Raw genomic sequence first — 14,350 nt, 5'->3', positions numbered from 1 at the left:
TTAAGTAAAATTGACTATATCATAAATCTTTGCTTCATTTTTTTTTATGATGGATAATAGGTTAGATAAAGGCTCCTATACTTTAGAATGCTGATGAGTAGCAGCAAAACATACTGAGTTATTGCCCAAGTCCATTTGTCCTCATGCCATCAGGTGTCAGGTCTTTAGTAGAGTCCATACTGCTTTTATCTGTACTTAACTAATTGTATGGTGCTGTAATCTATAGCTACATTTCTCTTCAAAGTGTATTTTCACTTACTGTGCTGTTCCTCAGTAAATAAAATAGAACTCTGACGAAGATCCTGTCAAAAATATGGAGATGTTCCTATAGCCCTGTTAATATATAAAAGTTTATATAGAATGTAATAATTTTTCATCCTATTGCCTTACCTTGATTGAAGATGTTGTAGACAAACTGCTAATATTCTGACTTCTCATGATGTTGACATGATTTCTTTACAAGTGGTTATCAAGGTCATATTGTTATATAAAAATAAATGTCTTGTAAAGTTTTGTCCTCAATGATAGTATATTGAAGTGTTGTTCTGTTTGATAAGGTTATTGCCATTACTTTTGTCCATAGGTACTGGGGACTTTAAAGAGAAGCTTACAGCTAAACCAACTTTTAATTTTATCTTCTAAAAAAAAAGAAAAAGTGTATTAATAAGAAACAGTTTAGGAATAAGTAGATCAAACACATGTATATGTAACATATAAGACTATCTAATGTTTAATCTCTCCCTCTCTCCCCACCTTCCTTCCTTCCTTCCTTTTTTCTTTTTTTCTGGCATTGGGGTTGAATTCAGGGTACTCTACCATTGAGTTACATCCATAGATCTTTTTGTTTTGAGACAGGGTCTCACTAAGTTGACCAGGCTGGCCTTGAACTTGAAAAGTTCCTGCTTTAGTCTCCTGAGCAGCCGAGGTGACATGTGTGCTCCACCATGCCCAGCTAATTTCTTTTTCTTCAGCATTGAACATACATAATTATAAGGGGCTCAGGATTGGTCAAAAATAAAAATTTAGGGCTAATGGTTATAGCTCAGTGGTAGAGTGCTTGTTTAACATGTGCTAGCCCCTAAGTTTGGTCTCCCACACTGTAGGAAAAAAATGCAAAAGCAAACCATTTTTAAAAAAAATAATTCTAAAATAATACTTTTGATTCTATTTAAAGTCATGCACTTCAAATTTCTAGAGCTAACATGTTTTATGTTTCCCATGACTAGATGTAGTGTCTACTCCTTGGACTGTAGAATCTGGAGGTGATCAACTGAGAAACATGACCTACACTATAGTCCTTAATAATCCACTTACTAGAAAGTGTACTGCTGCCACTGAAAAGCAGGTATGCCTATCCTGTCAGTATTCTGAAAGAATCGTGTGTGTGATGAGAGAGAACCTGTCTACTGCAGTCACCAATTTACAAGATAATTTCAACAAAAAAATGGAGGAAAAAAAAAGGAAGGGGGACTGTTGGAGGTTACAAGAGATTTACCAGGCATATAAACCATATTAATCCAAACTTAATTAAATAAACTACCCGTTAAAAAGAATTATTAACTTGTTATACATAATAATGGCACTGTAGCTGTGTTTTAAGGAACACATTATTTTTAAAAGAAATATACTGATATGTGTGTGTGTGTGTGTGTGTGTGTGTATGTAAAAGAGATATGCTGAGATATTTATGAATGAAAGTATATTGATGCCTGAGATTCTTTTAAAACTAATCTAGCCAGGCCAAAAAAAAAAAAATGGTGGTAGAAGGAGGGAATGTGGGAGTTGGGTACAGATAAAAAAATATTGGGCAGTAGATAATGTTATTAAAGTTGGTTGATGAGCTCATGTGGGCTCATTATACTTCATTTCTTCTACTGTGTTAACAATTTTTCATAATAAAATATTTTAAAAAGAGCACTTCTAAAATCCAACTTGCAGAATCATGTCAAAACTTAGTACCAAATAACTAGATGGCTATTGTGAAACATGGGAAAGAAACCAAATATAAGCTATTTAATGACCAGTTTGGCACTATCTTAGAGTAATCAATACTATAATCAATAATGACAGTATTGGCAACTTGTGTTTAAGTGTAATGTACCTGTTTTGCAAGTACCCATTATAATCTATGCTTTTGCAGTTTTGTTCATTCATTACCTTTTAAATTTTTAAAATATTGTCAAACATATAAGAAAAGTTTGGTATTTTTGTATCAGGGAATCTTTAATAACCTTGGAAACCTCATTTTCCCCTCTTAGAGGATAGGTAGAAAAGATATGGTTAAAATGAGGAAGGTTTATCTGACAGCCACTTTAAATCTGGTATAACAAAAGCAATATTTTTTGGTTGCCTTTGCTATTTGGATGAAGGGTGGCTTGGTTAAACTTTGATAAATTTTGTATTATTTTTGATGAATTTTTGTATTATTCAGTTGATTTTTGAATGTCCTCCAATGCAAAGATTTAAAACTTTTTAAAAACTAAGAAACATTCAAGAGATTATATGGTTTCTTTCCCCTCCTCATGCCTAAAATAAAAAATTAGCAATATGTATATGGGGTAAAAATGGGAGCTCATATCCCACTTGAATCAAAGTGTGAAATATGATATATCAAGAACTATGTAATGTTTTGAACAACCTACAATAAAAATTAATTTAAAAAACAAACAAACAAACAAACAAAAATTAATTGTATAGTGAAATGACAGTGGAACATTAAATCTATTTCTGTGGGCCCCTTCTCACTTCATAGATGCCACAGCCAACGTGGAGGTTCTTCTAGCTTGGTATATAGATTTCTCATGTCTTTTGTAACTTCTGGGAAGGAATTCTAGTATACATGTTCTAAATTGCCAAAAAACTTATAAAATTGTTAAAATGTACATGCCAACATTTTTTAAATCTTATTTTGGCAGACACTGTATAAAGAAAGTCGAGAAGCACAATTTTATTTAATAGATTCAGAAGTACTGACACATGATGTCCCCTACCATGATTACTTCTATACACTGAACAGATACTGTATCATCCCATCTTCAAAACAGAAATGCAGGCTAAGGTGAGCTATCATCAATGAGTGTATAGTCAGAGTAGGCTAAATTATGCTCTGGTAACATTTTAACCCTGAATTTCTAGGTTTACACAATGAAGCTTTATTTCTTGCTTAAATTATATATCCTCAGAGATCAGAAGAGGGGTGGGGCTCTTTACCCGAGACTCCAATTGATAACAGCATTAACATCCTACAGCCACACAATCCATAAGTGTCATTTCAGTTGCTATAGAAAGAGAAAGCTATAGAATTGAGCTCACAGTCCATTGCCCTGAACTCATCCCATGACCTTATTTTAGGGCAAGGAGGCTGGGAGTTCTGGGGGAGCAGATGGTGAGCAGTAACTGGCTGTAGTGGGAAGTGAGGATTGGTGCATTGAAGTGTGATGAGCTATCATATGCCTGGCCTAGTCCTAATTAATGTGGTTACTCTTAACAAATATGTGACCACTAGAAATTTCATACAAGGCATGAAGAAAATTTAGCATTTATTTGGAGCCATGATTGCTATATAAGTAAGAAAAATTCAGGATTAGAGAAAGGAAAGAAATATAATAGCAAGTGTTTAAAAGGAGAATTTGATGAAATTATTAACAATTCAGTAGTTTTTTGAAGGCATTATTAGTGAACAAATTTTCTTTTAAAATCTTAATGACTTTGAATCTTTTGGCTTTCCACTGAATATAATATTTCATTTAATTATAATATTAATATAACTATAGTATGACCTTAAATAAATATTTTTTTTCCTTCTTATCCTATTAGAGTTTCCACAGATTTGAAATACAGAAAACAACCATGGGGACTTGTCAAATCTTTAATTGAAAAGAATTCCTGGAGTTCATTGGAGCAGTATTTTAAACAGCTTGGTTTGTAAAGTTTTTGATGCATCTATTTCTGTAAAGGTAGCACTTATTAATAAAATAAATTGCTTCTTCATTTGGATTCATAGCAGGAGACAATAGATGATGGTGGGAATGATTCACTAAAGTGGTTCAAAATCCCCTACTTGCTCTATCTCTTATGGGATTTCAAAACCTCAGATTTTTAATGGTCTATCAAACACTTACATAATGTTTATTAATGCCAGATATATAATAAAATTTTTTGTATTTTATAAATACTAACTCATTTCATACTCATCCAGCCCTGAAAATAGGAATGATTATGCTTTTCCACTTTAGTATAGAGGAAATTGAAACATGGTATGGTTAAGTGACTTGTCCAGTATTATACAGTGAAGAGCTATCACAACCCTGCCTCTGCAAGGAACCAAGAAAGATGAATACAGAGAGGGGATTATGTGATCGGGTCACAGATATACCCTGTGCTGTCTAAGATCTGGAAAGTCCTTAGACCCACAACTTTCTTCTTTGTGGAAGGTTTCCTGGACTTGTGGAGGCCCACTTAGCAATGGTGTTATATACATGTATAGATTGGGTGGAGGTAGGTACTAAGGAGTGACTGGGGAAATGATACAACTATTCTGTTTGGATGTTGTTAAATATATACATATGTGAATGTAATTTTAATTGAGGAAAAACTGGAGGTCATTCATTTCATCGTATCATTTAGTTTTGTTGATTATTTTCCTGGCCTTATTCTCTTTGACTATTTCATTAGTAAACTTCTCATCAGAAGCAGAGAAAATAAAACTCAAAAATTATTTTGGTCACTGAATAATGAACTAATTTTAAAAATCTTGTGAAGGAAAAGGTTGAAAGAAATAACAAAAATGAGGATTTCAGCTTGTTTAGATTTTTTTTTTTTTACTTGTGCTTCCTTTTTTGCAAACCCTCATTGAAAATTAAAACTATTATATGCTAGTCCTTCCTTTGAGGTTGACAAGTACCTTAGCCTATTTTGGAGATTTTTCTAATGATCCATTGTAAGTGGGTGGCCTGTTGTTTCCATAACTGAAACCATTACATTAATATTTAATATAGCACATGGCAAATTGGCATTGATGATCCCATCATTTATTAATACACATTCTTCCTAGAAAAATAAAACCTCATTATGGGGTCATCATACTCTCTAAAGCTTTTCATTAAGAATAAAGTTTTAATCTAGGCCATAAGAATCTAATAGATAGTTAAATCTTTTAAAAAACCCTACTATCTTATAGTTGAGAAGGTTTCCCTGTATTTAAAAATTTTGTTTTCCTTCTTAGAATCAGATTTGTTAATGGAAGAATCTTCGTTAAATCAATCTATTGAAGACCCTGGAAAACTTAGCTGCCTGCGGAGGAGAAGGCGAACTTTCAACCGAACAGCGGAGACAGTTCCTAAGCTTTCTTCTCAGCATTCTTCTGGAGATATGGGCTTAGAGACCAAAGGGGATGTTACAGGTAGCTGTTGTTGGTGAACAGATGAAGGACTTTAGCTCAGTTATAGAAAGCAGAAGGTCTCCCTTGTTTGTATGTCAGGATGTCTGTCTTTCTTCCCTATCATTTTGATAATGTTTATCACACTCTTGAGTTCCTTAAAGATAACAAATACTAAAGCATAAAGGAGCAGTTATTAAAATGGCAGGCATATGGCCAAAAGTATTCTATTTAGCCCACACAGCATTTTAAAAATTGAACATTTTTATACAAAAACTCAGATCTGACAACCCTTCACAGCAGCAGTTGGTTAGAGCTTCCTCCTTGCTGCCCCTTCAGATGCGTGTGTTCCTCTGCTGGCCACAGTCCCACCACAATAGCTTCTCCTGTCTTCTGGATCACTTTACTCATTTGATTTCTATCTTTGAGAAGACTGTTCTTATGTACTGTCAGGGCCAGTTTAGGAAAGTTTCAAAGATGGAATTGACTTTTATTATCCCCACTCTCAATTTTGAAGACATTTTGCTGCTTCTGCCTTCTCAGCATTATAAAATTGTCATACCTCTCATTCTCCTACATTATCAAATCCTCTTTAGGCTTATACCTTAGTGTGAATGTTTAACACTATTTAAGATTAATGGCTCTTTAATTTTGGAATTTAAAAGTGTAGGCAACAGTGAATAGATGAGAATGATTTTTTTTAAAAGGAAGGAAGCTCTGTACATAAATCCAGCTCACATATTATTTTTTTAGTACTTAGCTATATATCACACATGCTGTAATGAATTGCTTAATTTTAGAGAAATTAATTTGTAATATACCCCAAATTTGAAGGATTGCTGTAGGTTTTTCTTTGTAGATTTTTTCCTGCCTTACATAGGATACAAGAAATCAAAAAAGAGGCACAGGGAAACTACCCTAAATCACTTTATAACTTTTAAAATTTCTTTTTCAATTTTCAAATGAACATTAAATTTTTATCAGTTGTAATCACAATCTTCACTCTAATGCAGCCTTTTTCTTATAATCTTCAGGAAAGAAAATGAACACCTGTAACACTGCTCTTATTGTGGTGATGAGTATTTTGTAAGTATTTGTTGTGAATGCTTATTTTATTTGTGTCTTCATTTACTTTTAACTAGTTTCCCAAAGAATTTGGATGCATTTGTATATTATTGGGTTGAAATTACTACTATTTGACCAATGTTGGCCTACAAAACCAGCAATTTTATAGGTTTCAGTATGTAGTTTTTGATGTATGATTTTCATAGTAGTTAAATTTGGAGGAATACAAGTATGTATTTCAAAAACATTTTTAAAAATTTTTAAACATATCAGATCCATTTCTACTATTATGGGTTTTTATGGGAAATTCCATAAATTCCAAAGGAATACTTATGTGTACATGCTGGTAAAGTCTCAATGATACTACTTTACTCTATTTGATTAGGTCAGTAGTTCTTACCATATACTGTGTTTAAGAATCACTTGGGGAGTTAGCTACAATGTGAATTTCTTGGCCCCAGTCCCAGAGATTGATTGGGTAGATCTCTACTAGGGATCAATAATCAGTATTTTAAAGCACACTCCCCAGGTTATTCCAACACAAGTAATCTGAGCATCACATAGTGATGTGTTTATGTATATATGCGTGTGTGCGCGTGCATGCGTGTGTGTGTGTTTGTGTATGCATTTGAATCTCAGGGTACACTCTAGGAATCTACTTAACCATTTATATTTAGAAAACTAATATCTACGTGGGTCTATATGAATCTTGAGATAGTCCTTTAAATTGGATTGAATTGGTTCTGACTCAGTGATACACTCTGGGTGATAAGTTTTTGGAATGAAGCTTTTATATTAATTATTTTTCTTATTATAGATTTCAAAACAGTAAATATTGTTATTCCTTTGAGTTTTATAAAATGCTATCATATTTTGCTTAAATTGACTTTCTATGACAATAATGAATGGCAAATATTATCAATGTTATTTTGCATTACTTTGCAGAAAATTTATAGTCAAATATTGAAATATTGATCCCTATATAATTTCAATGCCATTAATAATTTTATAGATTTATTTTCTTGCTACCTTTAAATTTCTTTTTCTTAAATCATTTTTTTGAAGGGTAAAGGTGAATTATTTTTTATTTTTGTGGTGCTGAGGATCTACCACTGAACTATATCACAAACTTCCATTATATATATATATATTTTTTTAAATGAAAGGGTAGTCTCTTTTATTTTTATTTATTTATTTTAGTTTTCGGCGGGCACAACATCTTGTTTGTATGTGGTGCTGAGGATCGAACCCGGGCCGCACGCATGCCAGGCGGACGCGCTACGGCTTGAGCCACATCCCCAGTCCCCCATTATATATTTTTAATGTCAAGTCATTGCTTTAACAGAAAAAAAGTAGATATGGTGTCATCTATATATTTGCATATATGTGTAATAAGATATGTATTCATTCACTTGAAAGGTTGCTATGAATACCAATACATTAAGTATATTTAACACATAACATTTTATATTTGACAACATTATTGTATACTGGGTATTTGATATTTCCTTTTTCCAGGATGAACAAGAGGAAAGTTTTGCTAAATGGTAATTGTTTGTTTAGTTTTTCTTTTTGGTTCCACTGGGAATAAAGAGATAGATCATTATCCACCTAAGATCAGCTGCATATCGATCTTCATTTCCTTTTTTGAAATGCAGCATTATGGGTGTATAATTGCTTAAGCCAAAGTACCCAAAAATAGATCCTGAAAGCTTACCTGGTAGATTTCTAAGCTGGTGGTCACATATCAATACTGGCTGGGATTCCAAGCAGAGAGGAGAGATGTCAGATACAATCCCAACCTGTGAGTTGGAGTTATTTAAAGACTTTTATTGTTATTCTAGTTACCCTCCATCTTTTTTTTCCCAATGTTCACTTAATATTTAAAAGTAATTATTTAACACAATAAAATAGGGATGATTTATTTAAGTGATTAGCAAATAGTCCTAGAAATACACATTTTTTGAGGCTTTTGCATATATATTGTGTACTAGCAATGCTTGAGGTGTAAGTATGGATTAACCAGGTATGGTTTGTTCTGTTTAGTTTGCTGTTGCTAGTTTTGTTGAATGTGACACTGTTTCTGAAGCTGTCAAAGGTAGAATATGCTGCTCAGTCCTTTTACCGTCTCCACCTCCGAGAAGAGAAATCTTTAAAGTAAGTGTCATCCCACTCCCCAGCCTGTTTTCACCATATTATTTCAGCAGTTCTTTAGTTGTTGTAGAAAAATCTAATTCCAGTCTTAAAAATTCTGGTCTCCTCATTACCCTGTAGTCATAATTAGCTTTTCTTGTTTGTTTGTTTACTTTTGTATTTTGTTTGCAATGTATGGGGCACTGACAGTTTTTTGGAAATGAAAGTTCAGAAGCTATTCTCTTGATTTGGGATGTTATTTTTCTTTCAGTCTAGCCTCTGATATTGTCTCAAGAACTGAAAACATTAAAAAGAACAAAGATCAGGCTCATCATTTAAAAGGAGTACTCCGAGATTCCATAGTGATGCTTGAACAGGTAGGCAAATGTCTGTACCAAAGTACTTAATACCTTCCTACCAATGTGAAGCAGTTGCTGTGGTTATGAGAGAATATTTCCTATACTATAATTTGAGGAAAATTTCTGCATTATACATATTATGTATGTAGCCATTGTGTTATTCTTGCAAAACTGGGAACATAGTATACACACTGTTGAGTATCCTCTTTTTAAAATTAATAATAAATAAAATTAATAATAGATTTTGAAAATGTTTGTATATATCAGTATATATATATCTATCTACTTTGTTCTTTTTACTGGTCTTCTAGATAAAATTTTATGCTTAAAATTAAATTTTTATAGAAGTGGTAGCTCCTATATACACTCTTCATTTTTTTTCTTTTATGTATGAATGATATATCTTAGTGATACTTCTGTGTCACCATATAAAGCACTTCCTGTTCTTTTAATAGCTGCATAGGGTTCAACTGTATAAATGTGACATAATTATTTTACCAGTTTTTCATTAAAGTGAATACTTAGGTAATTTCATTATTTTGTTATTGTCCTCTCTTGAACATGGTCTCACCAGTATGTGCTAGTTAGTTGTATGAACTAGACTTAGAATTTCCTTTGAAAATTGAAGATTAATATTTCCATTATGACTATAACACACTCACTTTTCAAAATTAAAAAATAGAGAGTATTACAAGAGAATATATAGTTTTAACATTCAGATACAATTACTGTTAATAGTTCATTTCCTTCTGTCCCTTTCTTTTTTAAAAAAATATTTATTTTTTAGTTATAAGTGGACACAATATCTTTATTTTATTTTTATGTGGTGCTGAGGATCAAACCTGGTGCTTCATGCATGGTAGGCGAACACTCTACCTCTAAACCACAACCACAGCCCCTTCTGTCCTTTTCTTCTATGTATATATATGTATTTTTTTAAGAATATTCAATTATAGTTCTTGGACTTTCATGTGGGCACTAAGGTTACAGCTTCAACTTGGTGCTTCTCAGATGTGCTGTACCTACAGTTCCTTAGTGACTTTCCTCCCACCCTCAGCAAGGACAGATGGTGTTCACTTTTCCCCTTGCCGTCTCCTCCCATTTTCCCTCTCAATTGATGACTGTGCCATATGGAGAAAAGAGAAACTTTCCCTCCTCCTTCGATAATCAATCTATAAATCATCCTATCCTTGCACCCCCATTCTCTTCTTGACTAATTTTAGAAACACTCCTCCACCTATGGGAGGTAAAGTTCCAGTGTGTTAGTGGGTGACTTCATCCATCACTTCTCTAGCTTCTTCACACCTTCCTTTATTCGTTCCCTTGTTATCTTACTACTGAGGATTGAAACCAGGGGCACTCTACCTCAGAGCTATAACCCCAGACCTTTGTACTGAAACAGTGTCTTGCTAATCCTCCTGCTTTAGCCTCCTGAGTAGCTGGGATTACCTCTCCATTTTCATTCTCCCTCATCAAATAGATCTTGACCATCAGCACTTAACTCTGCTCTGTTATCTTCTACATTAACAAACCTGCTATACCCACATTTGTTTTCTACCCCTTTATATCTACTTCTTTTCATGGTCAGGCACTTCGGCTGTCATACTTTATATTTCATTTTTCAATTTTTATTTTCATCAAAAAATCACTTCACATAAAGAATTAACTTGTTCTACAAGGCTTATTCAGAAAAGTGGCAATCTCAGTACTCTTTCCCCCATTTCTTTCCTGAAGTTCATATGTAACTCTTTCAGTTCATTCTTTTGCTTACATCCATATTTGTCAACAACCACGTATTGTTAATTCTTGATTTTTTTCAGTTTTAGACATTATCTTTTGACTTTCTTTTATGAAAAGCAAGGTTTTGGTTTTCTTTCCTACCTCCCACCCACCACACATACATTTCAGATTCCTATTATCTTTCCAGTGAAGTTATAATTTTGGTTAGAACAATACTCAGTATTTGCTGTTTTGACCATGTCTGCTATTCCAAGATGAGAGCCATAAAATTAAACCATAACTACCTTCTCTGTGCTTTTTATTATTCTTAAAGTTCTTATTATAGTTGATTAGTTTATCAGTATTACTTATAAGCATTTCATCTCCTAATTCATCTCTTCTCAAAATCTTTATTTACTCAGGTATTCTACTGATGGAGCCTTCTGACTAACTCTAGTCAGGTCTGGTGATCCTGTATCTGGTGTGCAGCTGCCCTCCTGGGGATTTCTGTTGTCTGTCTCCTAGCTTTCCATGTCCCATGTTTTCCTTTCTTGGCTTTTTTTCTTTTTCTTTTTGCTGTGCTAGAGACTGAACCCAGGGCCTTGCGCCTGCAAGGCAAGTGCTCTGTGGCTGAGCTGTATCCCCAGGCCCTGCATTCTCCTTTTAATGGAGCACATTCTCTAGTAGTGACTCTGAAAGGTGTGGCACATAGAGTGGCACAAGCCTGGCCTATAATCCCAGCTCCTTGGGAGGCTGAGACAGGAGGATATCAAATTTGATGCCAACCTGGAAATTTAGTGAGACCCTATCTCAAAATTTTAAAAAAGGGTTGGAAATATAGCTCAGTGATGACTGCCCTGTGTTTAATCCCCACTAAAAAAGAAGGAAAAGAAAAAAACAAGAAAGGAGGAAGAAAATCCCTTTATTGTACTTTTAGTAGGGTTTGAAGAGGTTACAAGTAGAATGTATGCATTTTCTCTCCTTGTTTTCCCTTTATGGATATTGTTTGAGATAAGGTTTTCTTTGATCTTTAGCATGTAAAAATTATGTCTTTTTAAAGTCTTCATCTTATAAAGTGTCAGCACTATTTGAAACTGACCACACCTTTCTTGAAATATCACTAATCTTGCCTTCTTTAAAACCATAAAAAAGCTTCATTGTGACATAATTCAAGTAATATAAATTCGCCCTTTTAAAGAATGTTTATTATATTCACAAGTCTGTATAACTATCACCACCATCTAATTCCTAAGCATTGTCATCACCCCCAAAGAAAACCTTGTACACATTAGCAGTCACCCCCCTGGCACACACCAATCTGTTTTCATTACTATGGGTTTGCCTATTTGGGACATTTCATATAAATGGCTTATATAGTATGTGTTATTTTCTGTCTTCTTTCAGTTAGAATAATGTAAAGCTACTTTTTGTTGGTCAAAACCAACTCTTATACTCACTTCTTCCTGGCCCAAATGCTTTAGAGCTCTGTGATAGATTCTCTTTCCTTCTCCATTACTTTCCCTTTAGGTGTTCTCATCTACTCCCCTAACTTTAAATAATCACATTAGCTTCTGACTCCTTCCTTACTCTCTTGTGCTGCTATGACAAAATACCTGAGACTGGATAGTTTATAAATAACAGAACTTTCTCACAGTTCCATAAGCTGAGAAATTCAAGATAAAGGAATAGGCAGGTTCAGTGTCTGAGGGTTATAAACGATGCCATCTAAGTGTAAGGACCTAGCTAGTTTCCTTCAGCCCTTTTATTTTATTTATTTATTTATTTATTTTTTGGTTTTTGAACAAGATAGTATTTTTTTTTATTATTAGTTGTTCAAAACATTACAAAGCTCTTGACATATCACATTTCATACATTTGATTCAAGCAGATTATGAACTCCCATTTTTACCCCGTATACATATTGCAGATTCACATTGGTTACACATCCACTTTTTTACATATTGCCATACTAGTGTCTGTTGTATTCTGCTGCCCTTCCTATCCTCTACTATCCCCCCTCCCCTCCCCTCCCATCTTCTCTGTCTACCCCATCTACTGTAATTCATTTCTCTCTCTTGTTTTTTTCCCCCTTTCCCCTCACTTCCTCTTATATGTAATTATGTATAACAATGAGGGTTTCCTTCTTTTACCATGCAATTTCCCTTCTCTCTCTCTCTTTCCCTCCCCCCTCTCATCCCTGTTTAATGGTGATCTTCTTCTCATGCTCTTTCTCCCTATTCTGTTCTTAGTTGCTCTCCTTATTTATAAGAGCACTACTCTCTCTCTGAAGGCAGAGTCTTCATGACCTAATCACCCTCTAAAGACAACATCTGTTAATATTGTTGCTTTGGGGATTAAGTTTTAACATGAATTTTGGAGGTGATATAATCAAGCTGCAGCAAACCCAAAATCTGTATTTCCTACTCTGACCCCCTTTCCTGAGCTTTACCCTAACGACTTAATGGGCATTGCAAATCAATCAGAACAAAACTCAATTCCCTTCTAATGAACCTCATTTCAGAAAATACTATTTTCCTCTAATTACTCATGTTAAAAATGTGATAAAGTAGGGCTGAAGATATAACTTAGTGATAGAGTGCTTACGTTAGCAAGCCCCAGCACCACAAAAATAAATAAATAAAATGTCTAAGTTTATACTTATGTATGTGACTATTCATTTTAGTAACCCTCACTAGTCTGTAAGCTCCATGAAGGTGGGAGCCATTTTATTTATACTCAGTCTTAGAATAGTGATCAGCATGTAATAGATAAGCAATAAATATTTGTGGAATGAATGAGTGAATACAAGAAAGAATAAGACATAATTCTTCGTCCCAAGTTGTTTATAATTTTATTAGAGAAATCAACATCCATATGTATTGTTAAAGACTAAGAAAAGTATAAAATTCAGCATCAGAGTGTTAAGTAGTAAAGGTATTGTTCTGGGGGTTTAGAAGCAACATAATTAAGGAAAACCACAGAGACAGAGGGTATGTATAAGTTTCAGATGTGTGAACAGGAACATGAAATAATAGTAAGGAACAGCCCATCAGTGGAACTTAAATTGTGTAGGAATAGTGAAGAGACCAGTCCAATTTCAGAAACCATTTAAGAAAAACGAGCTTTTCACTCGGGATAATTTGATTAATGGACATAGTGGAAAGTAGAATATAAAGTAGTAGGAAAAAATGCAGTACTCCAGCTGATGAGGGGAACTGTGTAGCAAACAGCAGATATCCTAAAGAATTGAGTGTTATATTCAGTTTTTATTTGTATAAACAAAACTCTATTGAATTTAATTGTAAAGTTTTGGCATAAAATAATCAAAGAATTTTAAAAATCTGACTTTGAAAATTAATTTTGTTTGCAGCTGAAGAGCTCACTCACTATGCTTCAGAAAACCTTCGATCTACTAAATAAGAACAAAACTGGCATGGCTGTCAAAAGCTAGTGATCTATGGATTGAAACTGTAGAAATACTTGGAACTAATAGAAAACCTTGGGAAGAAAGTCAGAGGATGAAGGATTTTCATTGTCATATGAACATTTCCACGTTTTCATATTATTTGGATTCCTAATATGAAATTCTTTTTAATAACATTTATTTGATAATTATTCTCTGATGGCCTTATAAATTTATCCTTTCATTTCCTAAAACATGTTTTTAAGCTGTGAACTTCTTCAGTGAACCATGAAA

The 14,350-nt window shown here is 33.7% G+C and overlaps 2 protein-coding genes across 2 annotated transcripts in view; one reads left to right on the top strand and one right to left on the bottom strand.

Annotated features, from left to right (window-relative positions):
• The window catches only part of Gramd1c (GRAM domain containing 1C), a 37,591-nt gene extending 23,487 nt beyond the window's left edge, over window positions 1-14,104 (top strand). The window contains 8 exon segments of the mRNA XM_076867908.1: window positions 1,227-1,345; window positions 2,916-3,058; window positions 3,817-3,920; window positions 5,225-5,407; window positions 6,412-6,463; window positions 8,489-8,599; window positions 8,847-8,952; window positions 14,024-14,104. Coding sequence (XP_076724023.1) covers window positions 1,227-1,345; window positions 2,916-3,058; window positions 3,817-3,920; window positions 5,225-5,407; window positions 6,412-6,463; window positions 8,489-8,599; window positions 8,847-8,952; window positions 14,024-14,104 — 899 coding nt within the window.
• The window catches only part of LOC143407842 (uncharacterized), a 132,311-nt gene that overhangs the window by 115,961 nt on the left and 2,000 nt on the right, over window positions 1-14,350 (bottom strand). The gene's annotated exons all lie outside the window — the stretch shown is intronic.

Source organism: Callospermophilus lateralis, chromosome 10 (assembly GCF_048772815.1).
Source record: "Callospermophilus lateralis isolate mCalLat2 chromosome 10, mCalLat2.hap1, whole genome shotgun sequence".
Taxonomy (NCBI): Eukaryota; Metazoa; Chordata; class Mammalia; order Rodentia; family Sciuridae; genus Callospermophilus; species Callospermophilus lateralis.
This window is presented reverse-complemented; position numbering and strand designations above follow the sequence as displayed.